The 21,387-nt window shown below is 41.8% G+C and overlaps 1 protein-coding gene across 1 annotated transcript; it reads right to left on the bottom strand.

Annotated features, from left to right (window-relative positions):
- Positions 1-1,869: 1,869 nt before the first annotated feature.
- Positions 1,870-12,965, bottom strand: edf1 (endothelial differentiation-related factor 1). The gene is made up of 5 exons (XM_037753126.1): positions 12,716-12,965; positions 11,185-11,236; positions 10,863-11,023; positions 2,558-2,651; positions 1,870-2,463 (listed from the first exon to the last, which is right to left on the bottom strand). Exons 1-5 carry the CDS (start codon positions 12,731-12,733, stop codon positions 2,402-2,404), a joined length of 387 nt encoding a protein of 128 aa, XP_037609054.1. The 5' UTR covers positions 12,734-12,965; the 3' UTR covers positions 1,870-2,401.
- Positions 12,966-21,387: the final 8,422 nt, after the last annotated feature.

The following is a 21,387-nucleotide window of genomic DNA, read 5'->3' as shown; positions in this document are numbered from 1 at the left end:
GTTCTGGGCTACTGTAGAAACATGGAGGAGCAACATGGAGGACTCTGTGAAGACGTCCCACTCTCTATGGAGATATGAAGCGTTGATTCTAAGCTAACAATTACACTATTCATATTTTCAGGTAATTATACACTAATGAAAACATGGTTATGAATGTTATATTCCATTTCTGCTGATAGATCCCCAAAACACAACAAACTGTTCTTTTAAATATCACAGAGCCATTGCTAACCTTATTAGCAACATGTGCTGTGACAAGTCAAAATGTCTGCCGTGAAAAAAGGCCTGTTAGGAAACCAAGGAGTAACGGTACCGAACATGGCAGCATTGCTTTCTAATAAAAAGATCAAAGTGATAAAAGTTACCCAGCATCCTGTTGGACCATCTACCCCAACCACGCGGACAACGTGCCGTCACAGCTGCATGGGTCCTCAGGTGTGTTCTGCTGCCTGCTATATATTTTGTGCTTCATTCTAATTATGACCACATTGATTTACAGATGTGCCAGGGGCAGCACGGGGTCTTATCTCACCATACCAGAGATTGCAGTGTAGGGCTCGATAGAGGTTAATCAGGACAGAGGACTTCATGGATAGCACTGCTTGACCTCTGTATGCCCCTTTTTTGCTCACTCTGGCACTGTGCGTTCCAAAACCCATACTATTTAGTATGCCAGAAAAAGATTCAGTATGTCCCAACACAAATGTCAAATGCAGTATGCCAAAACTACAGGATGTCCTACTACATCCAGTCACATTTTGCAGTATGTCAGCATGCTTTTCTGGCCATTCTGACCCACAATCCTCTGCGCAGCAGATATATGCGCAAGAGGGTCAAAGTTTAAGGTGCAATGTTATGACAAAGTAGTATGTACCAACTGTATGCATACTGCATGCAACAGTACATACTTTGTAAGGGCAGCTGCAGTACGTACCAAAAGTAAAAAGAAAAAGTATAGGATTTGGAATGCCGCAGTCTCACCTGAGGAGGCTTCCAACTACATTGTGTAATTATTTGTTTACACCAGTCCTTGAATGTATTCTGTTCCACTTACCATGCTGCAACAATTATGTCCATGAATATTTAATAAAACAGAAGGCAGCCTTACTACTAGCAAAAGTAAGTAAATCTCAAATCAATAACCCATGGTAGAAGTGGAACACTGTAGAGAAAGAAACAGCTACTTAGAGCCGAGCTTCGTCAAGGCCTGGTATTTTAGAGTGTTGTACATTTTAAGGATGCAGACGTGTCACAATTTCAAGACATTTCATAAGGCTCTAAAATAAACATTACACACAAGAACATTTCAACATAACTCTGAAAAAAGGACCTAAATTCTTAACTGACATAGTTTAAATTATGCACTTGTGTTTTATCAGCAGTGGTAAACATTTAAATTCATAGGGTAGGAAGTGATACAAATAAAATGTGCAATTTATGTACAATGTTAACATTTTCACTTAAAGCAGTCACAACTTTGTAGAAAAGTCAACTGTAAAACAAAGGTTTTATGCAGTATATTGGGACAGTGCAGTCCCAAAACATTTCTGGTAATATTCTGCCATCTAGTGGACACATATTACTGCTCCATTCACATTTCAGGTTGTTGCAACTCCTTAGAGTACAGCCAAAAATGTAGGTTTCCAAAATTCTTGCTCTATTATAAGTCATGAAAACTAGCATTTCTCCTAAGTTTTGTAGTGCCCGTCACTATGAAGCATTAACTCCTTGAACACTGAGTTCTTTGTCAGCGTTCACAAAAAATATCCAAGTTTAATCAAACTGCCTCCATTCATTTTTAGGAACGTTTAAGAACACAATTTGTTAGGAAATCTTGTGCTACAGTGGCTACAAACGCACACCCAGAACTGTCACGAACTGCCAAACTTTATTTTTGAGATCAAAACAAAGCACAGTATTAAAACATTTCAACACTGCTATGACATCCACCCACTGTCTCAAGTGTGTGAAAAAAGATGCAATCAAGCACTTTGGGCTTAATATCATGCTCAGAGTTTACGTGAGTCAAACTACTTTGTTTGGTCATGAAAAATAATTCCACTTTTTAAATGAGTTTTACATTAATATCAAAAAGTTGAATTTATCATGCCAAAGCCTAAGCAGAAAGAGGTGAAAAGAAGAGTCAGAGAACTTTGAGTGTGTGACGTTGAAAAATGATTTCGATCGTTCGTTCGTACAATCATTCATTTGATTATGTGATCAAGAAATTGTTTGAGTATGCAGCCTGTAATGCAATGGAGCACCAGGTCCTCAGGCAGGACACAGGTGAGATCAGCCCAGGTAACGGGAGGGAGGGATGGGGGAGAGAGGAGGAGAGATTTTGACGGTGGGGAAACAAGGAAAGATGGGACAAGGGAAGGCTGATTTCGAGGCTTTGTGTTCATTTCTTCTTGGGTTTTGCCTCCAGGGGTAGGCCAATATCCCTCCCACGCAGTTTCAGCCCTGTTCATGGCAGAAAATTAACATGTGTGTTATATAACTGGCAACGGAATAACCATAATAATCATAATTACATTTTAGTAAAGAGTATTCTTACCAATTGCTCTCTCTACCTTGCCCAACACCTGGTTGTTGGGAATTGCTCTCCCACACTCATAGTCCGCAATGACTTGAGGCTTCTCATTAATTTTCTGAGGAAAAGATTTGCCATAAATTATTTATGTTTTTGTATTTTACCACAATCCAGCAACACAGGCATGCAAAAACACTTCCTGTAGCTGGGAATCCATTTATCTCAGGGCTGCATCTTTCACATTATTGTAGAAAACTGTCACCAACATGTTTTGAATGACTGCGATTTCTGGACCTGAACTTCTTCAAATAATTATTAAGAGGATGGTAGACATGTAAACATTTTTACTACGTGATAAAAATAATTGATTGTTAGGTTTGCACAGGTAATGGCAATGCTAGCAATAACAATAAAGTACATTGTTTATAGCAGTGGTTCTCAAACCGCGTACCACTACAGAGAGCTTGCGTGGTACGCAAGCTCTCTGTAGTGGTACGCGGAGGAATCTCTGAACTATTTTCAAAAATTAATAAGAAATAGGGCTGACCCATAAATCGTATTTTCATCGTCATCATAAGAACATGCGAGATGAATACATCGCAAAAGGCTGTCTGGAACGAGATGAATAGGGATGGAACGCTTTAGGTAAAAAATCCAAACTGTTCGGTTCGCTAGTCACGGTTCGGGTCGTGTATGAATTGTTCCGTTCATTTGAAATAAGTTATGAGGCCGATTGTGTATTTTTTTCATGTAGAATTTGGCTCCGGTTTATTGTCACACTAGAAATCAAGGCCTATAAGACCACCTAGACCACTGGTCTAACGCTTGCATTCCTCTGATTTCATGTGTTTTTGTATGTACCATCTTAAAAGGATTTCAATGTTAAGGATCATTCTAATGTTTCTGTGTTCATTTAAACACCCCATGTGCTGTCCTTTGTTCACCTGTTTTTTGTAGCCTCCGAGCTTCCCCTGGTAACCCTGTGTTTAACGTCACAAAGCTATGAATTGTGGGTAATTCTCTCAGGCAAAGTCTGCAGAAATGCGGACTTTCGGAAAGTGTTCATAAAGGTCTCAAATTGTCTGCGAGAGAGCCCTCAAACACTTGACGATTTGACAGTGGGACAACCCTATACCCTTTACAGACTTCGCAGGAAGACACCTTTTGAGGTGACTGACAGACTTTGGTCTGTTAGTCTGTGAGCGTGGACATTGGGATTGGGCCTCTTATTGAATACATCACCTGAGCTAGGATTTAGACTTTGAAAGTATCAATCAATTGCTATGCACAGTCCTGTATAAAGATAGTTATTGTACACAAACAATACTGAATTGTGAATGAGAGGACCAGAATATTTGTGAAGATTATACTATAAACCAGTGGTTCTCAAACATTTTACACCAAGTTTTTTTAAATATTTCAAAGATTCCTCCACGTACCACTAGAGAGAGCTCGCGTACCACATTGAGAACCACTGCATTAGACTATATTACACACCTGGTTTATTCATCAACCATTTCTTTAATTTTGCTTAATAAAGTTTGACAAAAACAAGTACATTTCTGACTGTCCCCTCTAGTCTCGAGGTGACGTCAGTTAAGTCCCTGAGGGTTCAGGTCTGTAGGCCTTAAGCCCGGAACAGACTGGGCACGTCAGGAGCGCGTGGCGGCTGCATGATGCACGCGTATGGTGTTCAGACCAGCTGCGTTTCTGCTGCAGCTGCTGTCAGCCCTTTCTTTCTACATAAAGTTTGCCTTTCATAATGGCCATTTAATTTCATTATAAATGTAATTCATATTTATTTTAGACAGAGAAAGGTCAAAAGCGTGTGGTAATTTGTAAATAATAGTAATAATCCACAATTAAAACCCCGTACTAGATTAATTCATGGAGCTCTGTAAGTCACTGCATGTTCTACAACACTGTCCTGCAAATATTTCAGAATAAAAGCCTCGTATTAACAAATGAAAGGAATTCTGTCCACAGAAAAAATGCTTGATGGCTTTTATTTTGAAATGAAAGCAGGATTGTTGATTTAAACCCCATACTTTATTCATTCATGAGGCTTTTCCCATTTCTGAATTTAAACGGCTCGATACCTCTCCTCGAGTCTGAATCTCGCCCAGGTCAGATGCGAGCGGAGGAGGCGAGGGAAGAGACAAGGAGAGAGGAAGAGAGGAAATATGTTTTTAGAGACATGAGGCGTCCTTTCCCCTGAAGCGTCACGTGAAGTGACGTCCGTTTCTGATGACAGCAGCAGCTGATCACAGCTGGATCAGCTGTCAGTCGGCTTTAACAGCTGTTTATGTCTGAACTGATCTAATACTAATAAAGACACAGTTATTATCAGTGGCAGAGCAGCAGTGTTTTCTCTTTGTAGCCAGTTACCTGTTTAACAAACACCTGTACATGAATAACAGCTGCAGTCTGTATTTCTACTGTGGACTGAGTCCTGCTTCGAGGACCAGGAACCATTTCAGGCATAATGCACAATGGGGCACAATGCCTTTATATCGGGGGTCCTCCAACACGTCGCTCACGACCCGTTTCTGAATCACTCGCTAAAGGTTCAAAGAATATGTAAACAAATTTGATAAGACAAAAGTCACTAAGTAGACCTAAATTTCTATCCAATCCAACTCACAGACATCCCGCCTCTTTCTGACACAAACTGATTATGTGCCAATCAGCTGTCAATTAAACGAGTTACGCTGCTGCCAAGTTCGGTTACATCAGTGACGCCGTAACGTTAGAAGATGTTAGCAGGCTAGCGAGCACACACCAGATTTGACAATGACCGCGGAAAATAGCCAGGCAAAGAAAAGGCACAAAACATACTATTTTCATCAAGAATGGGAAACAGAGTTTTTTTCACGAATGTGAATGACAGGTGTGTGTGTCTCATTTGCGATGTCAGTGTGTCAGTTGACAGAAGATGTAACGTCGAGCGCCACTTCACCAAAGTCCACGGCAACTTTTCACGGGACTTTCCGGCTGGTAGCGGTTTACGACCAGAGAGGTAAAGGAGCTGAAAAACAAGGCTTAAAAGACAACAGTCTCTGTTACCAAACCAACGAAGAAGACCAACGCTGCAGCAGAGGCTTCATTTAAAGTGGCGAACATCCTACCGAATCACAAAAAAACCTTCACCGATGGCGGTGTTGTAAAAGAGGCAGTGACTGCGGTGGCTGAAACGCTATTCAAGAACCATAAAAATAAGACAGAAATTATGTCTGCTATCGCCGATGTACAACTTGGTGCTAATACTGTGCCAAGGAGAGCGTCTGCGTTGTCTGCGTATGCTGTGATAAAATCTCAACAGCTTTCACAGCATTTCTGGAACCTAGTAGAGACAAAACTATAAAAACCTTCACCAAGCAGCTCTGAAAATGTCTGCTCTGTTTGGGTCTACATACCGTTGTGAAGCAGCTTTTTCTGACATGAGTAGGGATGTGACGATTCACTCAGCTCACAATACACGATATTGGGTTCACGATCTCGATACTATATTATAACAATAATTTTGACAAAACTAAAATGATGAAATATATGACTGAAAAAGTAGCCTTTTATTCAAAAGACACAAAATGCAAAACAATGCTGTTGTTTGCCCTATAAATCCATTTTTATGGTATCAGTCCTTCCTTCTGTCCTCTGTCCTCCTGTCCTCCATCAGTCAGTATCAGTCCTTCCTCCTGTCCTCTGCTGATGTCACTCATCAGGTAACGTTAGGGCTGGTTGGGGGGAGGGGCTGCTTTGTCTCAGCCAGCTGATCAGTTTACCAGTAGGATACATGACAAACTAACCTAAACAGTTGGACTACACAGCCTACTGCCAGCTTTAGTCATTTAAAGTCATTCACAACTCAACTAAATAACTTACACGTGTTAACAGTTAGCTGTTAGCCGCCGAGCTAACGCGCTCTGCAGCGGAGGATGAGAGACAGCGGACAGAGCAGATTGAAAAGTAGCTTTCCTCCATGTTTAACCGTTTCATCGTGTTTATGCTTGTTGAGCAGGTGTAATTACATATCTTGGCTTGACAGTTGCAAAGTTTTATTGCACTTACTAACAGCAACGAGCGTAGCGTCAACTCGTCTCTCCACCGCAGCCTCTCTGATCAGCTGTTCACTGGCTGGGCTGTGTGTGTTGATGTGTGTGGAGCTCCAACAAGGCCTATTAAAGAAGGCTGGGTCACGGGCGGACATGGCTCACGGGGTATGACAAATTCGCAGTGTAACTGAAGATATGACTTATACTCAGCCTTCTTCCATAGGCCTTGAAAAGCAGCAGGAAGAGGCTGCAGATGCCCGGAGCCCGTATGTATGTAGTACCTATTATGCTCTGATATCGCGATTCAGTTTTTTGTCTTGACGATGCATATCGTCACGTTTTTATACCGGGATATTTGGAGGCACGATATTTCGTCCCACCCCTAGACATGAGTGTCATGAAATCCAAGTTCAGAACAAGACTGACAGATGAACATTTAAAGTCCATAAGAGTGAACCTAAGTGGATCCACTCCAGCATACACCTCTCTTGTTGACTCCATGCAGCACCAGTCATCTCACTAACTGTTAAAGACTGAATGCATGTAATACATGCATGTGAACTACAGATTGTGAAGGGAAGTGATGTGATACAGTGAAAACATGCACATGATGATGAATTTAAGATGTTGATGATGTCAAAATGTGAGTGTCGGATATCAACACTTTCTAAATGTTTACACATAAGAAGCTTATTCAGCTGGTTTGGGTGGAGCTGAGCAATGTGAATTAATGTTACTAACTAGAATGGCACTCGGAGAGCGCAGACCTCCACCAAGGTACGTGACTTTAAAAACAGATCCAGCTCCCAGCTGGCGGTATCGTGAGGTGGTTGGCTTATTATTAACACGGTGTGATTCCGTGTAACGTATCGGCGGATGCCTCTCTCATTCAGCAGCCTTGTTATGCCTGTATAACGTTACACTACATTGTCTCTCATCTCGTCAGCTACCGCTATGTTCTTTCTCACCGCGGACGGACAGCAGCTCCCGCACACACATCCACACACGTATCGCTCTGCTCTCAACAGGAAGGGGGTGGGGTCACGCGTCATCAATTACACTGCGCATTGTGTTATACCCTGTGGTTTTAATGCTCAGGCTGATTGGAATCCTTAAAAATATTCCTGAATCCGGATCAATCCGATACCAGTCAAATCAATCGCTGACTTTTGGAGTAATCCTGCTAACGGACAAACAAACCAACGCCGGTGTGAAAACATAACCTCCTTCCTAGGACTTCGGCCTCGGCGGAGGTAATAATATAAAGTAGCTCTCAGAGGAAAAAAGGTTGGAGACCCCTGCTTTATATTATTTATTCATTATTAGCGTCTGTATTTATTGATATTCTGACACTAGAAATGATTTATTAGGCTGAATGTTTCAGGGAAGATTGATATGATGTAACTCATATCAAACCCGATGCTCAGGAATAATCAGCCTCACATGTGACTGAATGGAAATGAGGATAAATGGTGTAAAAGTTGTAAAAGACAGACCCTGCTTCTCTCTATGGCTTTAATAGTATCCTTAATAAAAGTTATGGGGGAAATAACAGATCATGAAAAGAAAAATCTTTCTAATAATTGAAGAAAGTTGTTTGAGGTCCGTTCATTGTCAGCTGTTATAAAGCTCTTTCAGTGATAGGCTCCTTCAGCCGCGGTGTGTGAAGCAGAGATACTGCAGATCCTTCTGCTGCTGGAACACTTTACCATCAACATGGTCCGTTTGTTAACACGAGGCTTTTATTCTGAATATGTGCAGGACAGTACTGTGGAACATGCAGTGACTTGCATGGCTCCATGAATGAATATAGTACGGGTTTCAAATCAACAATTCCTGCTTTCATTTAAAAATAAAAGCCATCAAGCATTTTTTTCTGTGGACAGAATTCCTTCATTTGTTAACACAAGGCTTTTATTCTGAAAAATTTGCAGGACAGTGTTGTAGAACATGCAGTGACTTGCAGGGCTCCCTGAATGAATATAGTACGGGGTTTTAGTTGTGGATTATTACTATTATTTATATAATAAGTATAAATGACATTTATAATGAAATGAAATGGCCATTATGAAAGGCAAACTCTGTGAAGAAAGAAAGGGCTGGCAGCAGCAGAAACGCAAGCTGGTCTGAACAACTGACACATGAATCACGCAGCCGCCACGCGCTGTTGAGGCGGGCGGTTTGTCCGGGGCGGAAGAGACGCAGCTCACATGCAGCCGAGCCATGCGAGACGCGGGCTGTGTGGCTGCTCAAACCTATAAACATTGACACCGAAATAAAAAAACAACAAGTAACGCAGCCGCCACGCGCTGTTCGCGCGGCTGGTCTGTCCTGGGCTTTGGGGACAGCGGTCAAGCCAGCCTCCACTTCCAAAAACACAGTCAAGCCAGCCCCGACGTTGTTTTGCAGTACGTGTATCATCTGCATTACGGTAGGAGCATTTAGGAAATGACTTAAAAATAAAAGCACCGTTCTCATGAAGGTGAAAAGCCATTTCAAAAACTTATTCAATAGGTCAATCAGTCTGTCAATAATGAATTAGTTAATAAATAATTAAACAAATAAATGAAAAATAAATAAATGAAACAAAATTAATACATATGAAATACTAATGAAACAAGGCAAAAGTGAGCATGGCTCATTTGCAGTTTTGGAACTGATGGAATTAATGGTCATTAAATAATTAATTAATGAGCACCCGGGACTTCTAACCCCCAAAAGGCACAACTAGATCACACTGTCAACCATCATACCAAATTTGGTATGTTGGTTCCTAAGTGAAATAGTTTTTGAGTTCAACTCCGGAAACAAATTTGAAGTTGAAAGAAATCACAGCTTTTTGGGAAAAATGTCAAAATTTGGGCATCCTGGACTGCTAACTCCAAAAGGCACAACTAGTTTGTGATAGTGGACAGTTTCCTTTAATTCTAATTCTGAATCTAGACGGAAGATAGCCATTATATGAGATTATATGAGATTTTGAAGGGCTTTGATTTTGAAATTCTACATCAGAATGTCCTGATATTATCTGAGTGACACCCTGAAGTGGTCTACTATTATTCTGAAGTGAAATTAGTCTGTAATAGTGGACAGTTGCCCTTTAATTCCAATCTAAATTTAGAGGGACTCATACACAGAGGTGAAGTGAATAACATTGATTATCTCGTTACAACATTTATTAGACAGCAAGTGAACATTTTGAACTTTGTGTTGGAAGCAGAAAAGCATAAAGATGTGAGCAACTTTGACAAGGTCAGAGCATCTCCAGAACCGCAGCTCTTGTGGGATGTTACCGGTCTGCAGTGGTCAGGATCTACCAAAAGTGGTCCAAGGAAGGAGAACCGGTGAACCGGCGACAGGGTCAGACCCGAGGCTCATTGGTGCACGTGGGGAGCGAAGGCTGCTGGTGTTGTCTGATCCAATAGAAGAGCTACTGGAGCTCAAACTGCTGAAAAGTAAATGTTGGTTCTGAGAGAAAGGTGTCAGAACACACAGTGCAGAAGTTTGTTGCGTATGGGGACCGGTCAGGGTGCCTGTGCTGACCTAATGTTATGGCTGATCGGTGTATATGAGATTTCAAAGGGCTTTAAATTGAAATTTTACATCAGAATGTCCTGATATTGTCTGAGTGATACTCTAAGGTGGTCTGAAGTGAAAGTAGCTTGTGATAATTGACAGTTTCCTTTTATCAATTCTATCTATCTCAAGTGAAATTAGGCTCTTAGTAGAAACATGAAGGTGCTGAGTGTGAGGTGGTATACTGTAATTTTGATTTCAGATTAGTTTTTGGAAATGTATTCTTTAATATTAAGTTTGACTAAGTTTGTTATGTTATTCCAATTGTGTAAATACTTTTTGGAGGTGGTTGTTTTTCTTTTAAATTATGATTAATTTAATTTAGCATTTCATATGTATTCATTTTGTTTCATATATTTATTTTTTATGTATTTATTTGTTTGATCATTAATTAACATATTCATTATTGACAGACTGATTGACCTACTGAATAAATGTGAAATGGCTTTTCATGTTCATGAGAATGAAGCTTTTATTTTGAAGGCCTATCATGTTCATCAGAACGGTACTTTTATTTTGAAGTCAATTCCTACAGCTCTTACCGTAATGCCTAGGATATACACGTACCTCAAAACAACATGGGGGCTGGCTTGACCACAGTTTTTTTTGGGGGGGGGGGGGGGGCATTGGGATTGAGCCAGAGTCTCAGATCTTTGGCCAGGAAACGCATCAATGCATGTCAATAAAGTCTGTATACTCACAGTGGCCAGGTCTTTCTGGGTCAGACCTTTGTCCTGCCTGCCTTGCTGAATGTACTTGCCCACCTCCAGGGGGACCCTGTCATGGTGAAGCTCCTCTGTCTCCCGGTCCAGCTTGGATGTGTTCTTTGTCACGAGATGCTGTTTGTTCTGTCCTGCAGACCCTGTGTGACAAGCAGTGGTTCAAAGTAATGTTGAGTGGTAGACATGCAATAAAAGGCATAATCACAGCACAGGCCGGTGAACTTCATGCAGTGCTTGGGATGTTTTGCCTACAGAATTACAACTTGGAAATCAGAAATGTGTACAGAAAGTATAAATTTACATTTCTTGGATGTCTCAACGTCCTCCCCACGTCTCTGAGCAGCAGTGATTGCCTAGAGGAGAAAACACGGACAATCTTACATTTAAAACCGATTTGGATAATTGTGTGTAGACTGCATTATGACCAGACTCTATTCAGCTTTGGGCTCAAATCAGGTCGGTAATAAGTAACCAATCAGCTCATCTGAGTAGGGACGCAGACATTAAACAGAAGACAACATGATCAGTCCTGCCTGAGCTCAACCACGCACACTTTAGGCTAGAGCTCATCTTTAGGCTAGAGCTACTATTTAGGCTAGAGCTACTCTTTAGGCTAGAGCTCATCTTTAGGCTAGAGCTCATCTTTAGGCTAGAGCTCATCTTTAGGCTAGAGCTACTCTTTAGGCTAGAGCTACTCTTTAGGCTAGAGCTACTCTTTAGGCTAGAGCTCATCTTTAGGCTAGAGCTACTCTTTAGGCTAGAGTTCATCTTTAGGCTAACATTTCTTTCCCCAGACGAACCGTGAAAAGCAGATTCTAACTGTTCTAACTGTTGTAACTGTTCCAACTGTTCTAACTGTTGTAACTGTTCCAACTGTTCTAACTGTTCCAACTGTTGTAACTGTTGTAACTGTTCCAACTGTTGTAACTCTTGTAACTGTTCCAACTGTTCTAACTGTTGTAACTCTTGTAACTGTTCCAACTGTTGTAACTGTTGTAACTGTTCCAACTGTTGTAACTCTTGTAACTGTTCCAACTGTTGTAACTCTTGTAACTGTTCCAACTGTTTGTAACTGTTGTAACTGTTCCAACTGTTGTAACTGTTGTAACTGTTCCAACTGTTGTAACTCTTGTAACTGTTCTAACTCTTGTAACTGTTCTAACTCTTGTAACTGTTCCAACTGTTGTAACTGTTGTAACTGTTCCAACTGTTCTAACTGTTGTAACTGTTCCAACTGTTGTAACTGTTCCAACTGTTGTAACTCTTGTAACTGTTCCAACTGTTCTAACTCTTGTAACTGTTCCAACTGTTCTAACTGTTGTAACTGTTCCAACTGTTCTAACTGTTGTAACTGTTCCAACTGTTGTAACTGTTCCAACTGTTGTAACTCTTGTAACTGCTTCCATAGAAGCATAAACCGGTTTATGGTGTTATTGAGGAGGATCTGAGCTAGCTCTCAGCTAGCCAGGTAGCCCAGTAGGCCTGTCCTGAGAGTTAGCTAGCCAGCTAACCTGAGCAGCTAACCTGAAGAGGATCCCGTCCCATATTAACTGGAACTAGACCGTTCACTACAACAACAACAACTTTATTCATGTCTGGCTGAAGTTGGGTTGATAAGAAGTTCATAATAATCAGATGTGTCTGTGTAGCTACCGTTACATGTCCACTGTTGTTGTTGTTGTTGTTGTTGTTAGCTAAACCACGAAGCAGTAGCAATGTTTGCTAGTCCATTTAACTCTCAACCGCGTGATCCGTGTGTGGCTGGTTTACAGGACTCATGCTTAACAGTCTAGTAGTCAGACACACAGACTAGGTGAGGTGTTGCTGCTAACCTGCTTGGATTTGGCCATGGCAGCAGTCGGGCCCTTCTTCCTCAACACTGTCACGGTGTCCCAGTCGCTCTCTGCATGATGTCTGTCTTCACGGTTCACTCGGTACCGGAATACTGAAGAGAGATAGAAAAAACAAGAGACACTCGGTCTGTTCTAAATGATCCTGTTAGAGAGGCTAGTGTTCCTCTCACACGCTTCTTCCACAATGATCACACACGACGTTCAACCAAAGCTTTATTAACAACACAGGAAACGAGGCAGTAATCTCAGCCTCAGTCTCAGCAGCGCCCTCTGCTGTAGACCACCACCACCTGTATCCATGGTATCCATAGCAACAGGGTTCAAACCGTGTGGCACATACACGATGCCTGATTGCACATTTCAAACACACATTACATCATGAGACAGGTACAACACACTGTTTCTTATCCAGTAGTTACAAAATATCACTTTGTCGTATCTGTTGGTTGTTTTTGAGAACAAAGTGCTCAAGCTTACACAGTCCAGTCTTCAATATGGAAACTGTAACAAACTGCCTACATAGTCATTTATTAGGAATTAGTTTAGACATTACTTTGAATGGTTACACAGAAAACTGGGTGTAATATCAGTAGTTTACAACAATCGCCAGCACAAATATAACAGTGGTGGAATATAACTAAGTACATTTACTCAGGTACTTTACTTGAGTATTTTAATTTTAGTTACTTTGCAGATTCAGATTATTAATGATAAGCATAAGAATAAATTATGTATTATTATAGACTAAAGATAGAATATTATAGATATTATCAAGAATAATGATTTTATTGATAACTTGGTGATATATATAAATATTCAATTAAAAGGATTTACATTATTATTTTAAAACGATTTACAATACATAAGCAGAGGATTACACATTTAGTATTTTTTTTTTCAGTGTGAGAGAGACAGACAGGAAAGGCAGGGAGGGGGGGGGGGGGGTGACATGTCTATATCAATAATCAATAATGTCTATTTTTCAAACATTTGTCAAATTTTTACTTTCTTTTTGTTAAATAAGTATATGATTTCACCACTCAATGCGTCTAGAGATTGCAACTCAAATGGAAAAGTCTGAAAAGGGAAAATCCCTCTTTGATTGAGTTTACAACTCGTGCATGCGTCCTGTGACAACTGGTCACCAGAAAAAAAAAGAACTCTTAGAAGCTAGAGTGAAGATAATGGTATCATATGAAACTAGACGACTTAAGGAATCTATTGGTTAACCTGTCAGGAGGGGGGATAAATAACGCGCCAAAGTTAGGCAACATTTTGGCGAGGGAAAAACTGGCATGGCCCCTTGACCTCTGACCTCCAGATATGTGAATGTAAATGGGTTCTATGGGTACCAACGAGCCTCCCCTTTACAGACATGCCCACTTTATGATAATCACATGCAGTTTGAGTGACGCCAAGATCGAAAAGTGGCTAATGGTGTGTCGCTAAGCCATGTCAGTTTAGGCTAGCGTTAGCTCTTATATTTACCTTCAGGGTACATTAGCAAGTCTGAAATGACTTTACTGTCATTTCAAAAGCATTGCACATATCACAACAACAGAACGGACCAGGGAAATGACAGATTCCTTTATTTACAGCGCTGTGTTACGCTACATTGTCAATAAAGACAGAAAAAAAAATGAACATTTACAGCAGTGCGTGTCGTGAAACAAGCTTATCTGCATGTTATCGCTTGAATGTTTAACTGCAAGATGGCGTTTAGCAGGCGTGCCATTTAAGTTGAATGGTAGGAAAAGGTCGGTTAGTGAGTCGGGTTATTGTTAGCGTGTTTCCTAATGAGTTGGTGGAGCTTCACCGGGGTTGTGTTGTGTGATTTCACATGTCAGTGAGTAGTCGGCTTTATTAATTGGAGTCGGTTTTTGGGAGAGTGGGACAAGTAGCGCTGTGTTAGCTGGGTAGGTGACAGGTGGACTGTCTGCAGCGAGAGAGGAGCGCTCCTATGGGAAGGGTGGATAGGGTAACCGATAATTGTTTTCGCTGTGTAATTAGCCGGTGTTTGTTAGCGGGGTAAATCGTTTTGGGAAGGGATCTTCCCGGTGTCTTGCAGGCCCGTGAAAAACAAATTTTTAAAATGTTTTAATTCAATTAAAAAAACTAGTCAGGTTGATGTGTCGGCAGGGTTAGCTATATTGACTCAAGAACAGTTTAGGAAGCTGACCAAAGAGCAGTTGATTGCCTTAGCGGAGGAGGAAGATGTAGAGCTAGCAGAAGGCATGAAGAAGCCAGCCATGGGAGCCTGCATAATTGAGACTTTGAACCTCGAAACTATTTGGCAGGAACAGCAAGAGGAAAGAGAGGAAGAGAGACAAAGGGCCAGGGAACGTGAGAAATTAGAGAGGGAACGTGAAAAGTTGGAGAGGGAGAGAGAGATTGAGAGACATCCATCCATCCATACATCCATACATCTGCAACCGCTTATCCCGTTAGGAGTTGCAGGGGGGCTGGAGGCGATCCCAGCCGACACCCTGGACAGGTGCCAGTCCATCGCAGGGCTGACACATAGAGACAGACAACCATTCACACTTATGGGGTCCATGTTGGAGTTAGAGGAGTTGACAGCACGCTAGAAAGAGCAGAGTTTTGACATAGCTAAAGCCCGTGGTTTTATGCCCCCTTTTGAAGAAGACTCTCTAGACATTTTTTTTAAATGTTTGAAAAGGTGGCTAAAGAGAGTGGGTTGCCGGAGGAGAAATGGCCGCTCCTTGTGCAGAGTGTGTTGAGAGGCAAGGCTCAGAGAGCGGTGGCTGCCCTGGATTGCCGTGTGGGTTTAGAGTATGATGCTCTTAGGAAAGCTGTGTTGCAGGCTCATTGTAGTGTTCCTGAAGCTTAAAGGAAAAGGTTTCGAGAGTTGAGGCGTCAACCTGGAGAATCACACTTGGATCTGTGGCGCAAGCAGGAAGCAGCAGTTGATTGTTGGGCTAACAGACTTTGTTACGGAAGGGAGCACTCAAACTCACTAATTCAACTTTTACAGGTCAGTTCACAGTGGTAAGAGGTGTCGGGGGTGGTTATGAGAATGCACCACTTCACTGGATATACTTACGTTCTGAGCTGGTTTCCAAGTATGCAACTGTTGCAGAAGTGAGTAGTCTCCCATTAATCGGTATTGATCTCCTCCTAGGTAACGATGTGGCTGGAACCAGGGTTACGTCAGTAGTGTTGGAAGAACCAACAGAGACTGAGGAGGTTCAGGAGTTGAAAGCTGAGTCTCTAGAGGTGTTTACTGCGTGTGTGGTTACCAGGTCTCAGGCTCGCGGAGACACTGCTTAAAGGCACGAGAGAGGTTGCTCTCCCCCTCCAGTTAGTGGTGAAGGAATAAGCATGGACTTATCTGATATTATTTTCCCTCAGCTTAGTAGATCTGTGGCCTCTGAGGAAATTAAAGAGCCCACCAGTACACCGAGTGAAGCTGTTCTCAATCAGCCAGCCACCTTGAGTGCAGTGGGGGAGGTAGAGGGACCTTTGGGGTCTGAGGCTAGTCAGGGACACGTCATGGATCCGGAGGTTGTAGGGGCTGGTGTAGTACATATGGGGGGAGGAGCCCCCTCATTGGATCACCAGGTTGGAGACCGGCTAATCGACCTGCTAGTGAGGATTGGGCTAGTTATGAGCAGGTTGTGCTTCCCCAGTGTTATCGTAAGGAGGTGCTACACCTAGCATATGAGTCATCCTATGGTGGCCACCTGGGGTTCAGGATTGGGATTAGTAAACAGTTCTATTGGCCTAGCCTAAGGAAGGATCTGAAAAGATTTTCTCGATCCTGCCACGTCTGTCAAGTGGTTTGATCGTGACACTGCATACTGGGGTCCATAAACAGTCCTGGAATTGCTTAAATTGGGTCTCACCATAAAACTGAGACTCTTGTGGATCCAATGAGCCCAACTGTATTCGTGTGTGATGATGTTAGTCCCCATAGGAGATATTTCATTGTAGAGACCATTTTTTGAAACTGTATAAAATGACCTGTGGTGACCTCTAGGATAATCACAGCCTCATGAAACTTTACAGCCACAAAGCCTAGAGACCTAGAGCATTCAGAGGATGGATGGATCAAACTAGAGACCTAGAGCATTCAGAGGATGGATGGATCAAACTAGAGACCTAGAGCATTCAGAGGATGGACGGATCAGACTAGAGACCTAGAGCATTCAGAGGATGGATGGATCAAACTAGAGACCTAGAGCATTCAGAGGATGGATGGATCAAACTAGAGACCTAGAGCATTCAGAGGATGGATGGATCAGACTAAAGACCTAGAGCATTCAGAGGATGGATGGATCAGACTAGAGACCTAGAGCATTCAGAGGATGGATGGATCAGACTAGAGACCTAGAGCATTCAATCGCCGAAAAATGCAACTCTTGCAGAAGTCTCCAAATGTAGAAAAGCTCCATTACAGCCTCAAAGAGCCGCTAACAGAAGACTCAGTAGGCCCAGTGGTAATGGTAATCACACCAGGTCCTGAAAAACAGGTCAAATAAATACTACACTAATAGTATTAGTATATCAAATAGTCCGAATTATGTATTACTGAGTGCATCAATTGTAATGTAATGTCTTTTTTTATTTAAGCAAAATGTAAAAATAACATTGTTTAGACAATTTCACAAACTTTACACAAAGGAAGCATGGAGATAAAATCCACAAAATGACAAAATCGGATTAGCCATGATTTTATTTAAATCTAGCATGTTCAACAACACAACAATGTACACGTATAAATCATCCATGCGCGCTCGCGTGTGTCTACGCTGTTCAGACTCAGACTCCAACACAAACTACAGTGAAGCACCAAAACCTCTTGGTTGTATCTAGTGAAGCCCGTCTGTTAAACAGTGTTGGCCGCGGTCGGAGGACGCGGGGGAGACCGTAGCTTTGGTCTCCAGGACCGGAGTCCCTGCTGTACTCTGCTCCTCTGCTCCTCTGCTCCTCTGCATGCCTGCCTGCCTTCACTCAGCTCGCTCCACATCACGTGCATGCGCGCACACTCCACACTGCAGAAGACTTCGTAGCTCTGAGAATATCTAGTGAATGTTCAGTGGACGTTTGTGCAGAAATATCTGCTGCAGCTCCTCCAGACCAACAGAGGTTTCCCGTGTCTTGTGAAGTGACGGGGCTCCGCAACGAGTAAAGTTATCGTCTCCGACTGGGTGACGGTGTCCCCCCTGTTCCCTCCGACCGCGGTCGGGAGGCTGAGGCAGGAAAAGCCAACACTAGGATCAGCATTGATTCATGGAGAGACCTTCGTCTGGTCAGCTAACATTACTGCCAAGTAGCTGAAATATAGAGTAATATTGTGCTTTTAGCTGACGTGTGTCGCCTCACTGTGTTGAGTGATGCTCTTTCATGTCTATTTAGAGCGAGCAAGCGCTAGCCCGACGCTGACTTTCGTTGACTTAACGGCCACAGGTGAAGCTGTTAACAAGCATTTCTGATTCTTACAAACAGTCCCTTTAATGTTCAAACAAGCTTTACTTTTCTCATACCGGCTGGTCAACAGAACCAAACTCTTTGGCCTCCGCTACAGCTCTGCTCTAACTAGCTTTGTTTTAGGGCGGGCCAAATTAGTCGTGCTAATTACAAATGTGTGACATCACCACGTTACGGAAGAAAAGCGGGGACTTCAAGCAAGGCGTTTCAGGCAGTTAAGGAACAGTGATTCTGTGGGGGAGAGGAACTCCTTTGTAACTTGTCAGACCTTTTACGTGCACAAAAAACTATATAAGACACTAAAGGAAAGGGGAAAAGCACAAAACCATAACAGGTCCTCTTTAACACAGATTTATATTTCAACATTAGCACCTAGAGCAAATGCTTTTTAAATGTGTTAATTGTTCCTGTAGACCCATTATAAATGTGTGATGTTTCTGATTATGGTGACATTTACTCCATGCAACTGCTAACATAGCCTATATACAAATCTGTCATTAAGTGTTTTTAATTTAAATCTAGTAAATTTAGGAATTTACTGGACATGAATTAAACTATAAGTGTTTTAATTCATTTTCATAGTCCAATAGAGACCTGAGGCTAGAGTAGGTTTTCATGAAATTATATTAATAAAACCAACTGAAACAGAGTAACCCAGTGTGGAAGATATACTCTAACACATTCCTACTATGTTTTACAAAGTCCAACTAAATACAGCTCACATACCAGTGTTTTGATAGCATTAAACCAAACTACATCTCTATGAGCATCCGAAATGTATGAATAGCAACTAAATAAACTACAATCTGAAACACATTTGTAAAACATTGTGGCTGACTTCTGAGTCTATAGCCTCGTTAGCTCAGCTCTCCGAAAAACAGAGAAAACCAATACAAATTTAGTGTAATTATCTTTATAACTGTGTCATGAACCAGATTATATAGCTCTGCAGTATTTACATGTATAGGCATGTGTAAACCAAATAGAAAGAAAGAAAGATGATTAACTGCATGATAGCCCTCATCTGGATGCAACAAAAACAGAGGTTTTTACAAGAAATGACCACAAGGGGGTGAATTACTACCCCTAAATTCTACCAACACAACTGCACTATATTCATTCATTCATTCATTCAGTCATTCATTCATTCAAACCAAGCGCTTTGAGTGGTCAGAAGACTAGAAAAGCGCTATATGAACGCAAATCCATTTCCCATCTACCATAGGCCTGGTGATAGGGACAGTTCTCCATCTCCTATCACATGTCCACTGTGGCAGGGTGGTTACGTTGACTTCCTGAAGCCTGTTTGATAAGGTGCTGATAAGGTGGAAGACACCGGCACCCGGTCGGTAACGAGACGATAACGTTTCTCTCTGCAGAGCCCCGTCACTTCACAAGACACGGGAAACCTCTGTTGGTCTGGAGGAGCTGCAGCAGTTATTTCTGCACAAACGTCCACTGAACATTCACTAGATATTCTCAGAGATAAACTAACTCTTCTGCAGTGTGTGGTGAGCGCGCGTTAACGTCTAGAGGTGGAGCGAGTACGCGAGAACGCGAGAACGCGTGCGCTGTCTGAGTGAAGGGAAGCAGGAAGGCAGAGGAGGAGAGGCAGCGGCCACACGCGAGCGTGCATATGCGAGCACGCATGTGTCCCGACCCGTTACATTTATACGCTTAAAAAGTTACAAACAGTCCCTTTAAGGGTCTCTGCCTTTGCATTCTCTGCAAAATAATAACAATAATCATGCCAGGCAGGTGGATTTTAATGGCTCTGTAGTAATGAAATCATCCCAAAATGCTTTGGAAATTTCTTCCATCCAAAAAACTAAATAAATCCCCAAATTTGGTTTATTGTGAGGCAAGTGGGTCTTTTATGAGGCTAACACCGGTGTTGTGTCGAGTACTGTGTTTCCCCCTACCTAAACCTGAACCAACCATAGACTGTGAACCAACCCTTATCTCTTACCCTAACTACGGATGATTTGAACAGGAGGGAAACACTATTCGACAGGGGAACAGATTTCAACACAACACCTCTATTGTCTCAATCACACCCTCATTATGTGCAGTTTCCTCATCTGCCACATGATGGCAAGCATGAGTAAAAAGCGTCCCAGTTACTCCAAAAGAGCCTCATTCACTGCTGTGAACCATGGTGAGGAACCATGGATGGATAATACCGGAATCTGAATGTTTCAGCCTTCAAAATAAGAGCTTGAAAAGTGCATAATTAAAAAACAATTTCATTTAGTTTGTTTATGGCATCCATATGTCATCCATAATGTGAATGGATGGATCTTTTGGTGTGATCATACGAGGGAATGGAAAGGTCTTGCTGAAAGATACAAATTACTGCAATATTATGAGAGAACATGGGTGATTTGGTTGTGACTCAGTAAAGCACAGAAAATGCAGAAATAAAATGTAACCAAGCTGCACTGAAGATACGACCACACAAACCACCAGTGGATGTGGTCACAGATACACACATCACAAACACACCAAGCGTAAGAAACACCATCTAGTCATCAAATACAGTATAAACAGATCCAACCAGGAGTTACAGGGGCATTATTGGGATAAATCCAGGAAAAAAAAAATGTTTACCTCATATCAGTCCCTCGTATATTCTTTTCTAGGGCTGCAGCGATTTATTGATTAGCCGATCGACAGTAATTTAATGGTCAACTGTTTAAGTAATTTCTCAAGGAAAAAATATGTCACTGTAAATTGAATATCTTTGGGTTTTGGACTGAAAGCCAGACAAAACAAATCGATCATGAACATAGTTATTACTAGTGGCAGTCCTATTTTTGTCAACTTCATATGACATATAAAAGGTGGTATGGCACCAGAATAAAAAGCCTCTGTCCATCTCAATGTCAGAATCAGGTTTATTTTGCACACACATGCAATTCGACTCCAGTTTCATGCAGCTCTCTCAATGTACTTACACAGAATATAAATGACAGCTATAGGAACCACAATGACCAACAATACAATAAGAATACAGTAATAAAAGTCGGAATAAAATGCCTATATACAAGTCAATGGTTCTGGAACTTGTAAATAATACAAATAGAGCAAAGAAATACATACACGATGGATGTACATGGGAAGATGTCTATATAGTTAATATCTACATACTGCAGCATCCAGTCCAAACATGTTGCCATTCAATACTCATTACTTGTATG

This window comes from Sebastes umbrosus, chromosome 19, assembly GCF_015220745.1.
Source record: "Sebastes umbrosus isolate fSebUmb1 chromosome 19, fSebUmb1.pri, whole genome shotgun sequence".
Classification (NCBI taxonomy): domain Eukaryota; kingdom Metazoa; phylum Chordata; class Actinopteri; order Perciformes; family Sebastidae; genus Sebastes; species Sebastes umbrosus.
Note: the sequence above shows the minus strand (reverse complement) of the source record. Positions and strands in the feature narration are given on the sequence as shown.

Excerpts from the sequence above, each read along its gene's own strand:
- edf1 (XM_037753126.1), bottom strand. Across the intron at positions 2,652-10,862 it reads CCCAGAAAGACCTGGCCACT|AAAATTAATGAGAAGCCTCA; the intron begins GTGAGTATACAG and ends TCTTTTCCTCAG. Across the intron at positions 2,464-2,557 it reads CAAGGTAGAGAGAGCAATTG|GGCTGAAACTGCGTGGGAGG; the intron begins GTAAGAATACTC and ends TGCCATGAACAG.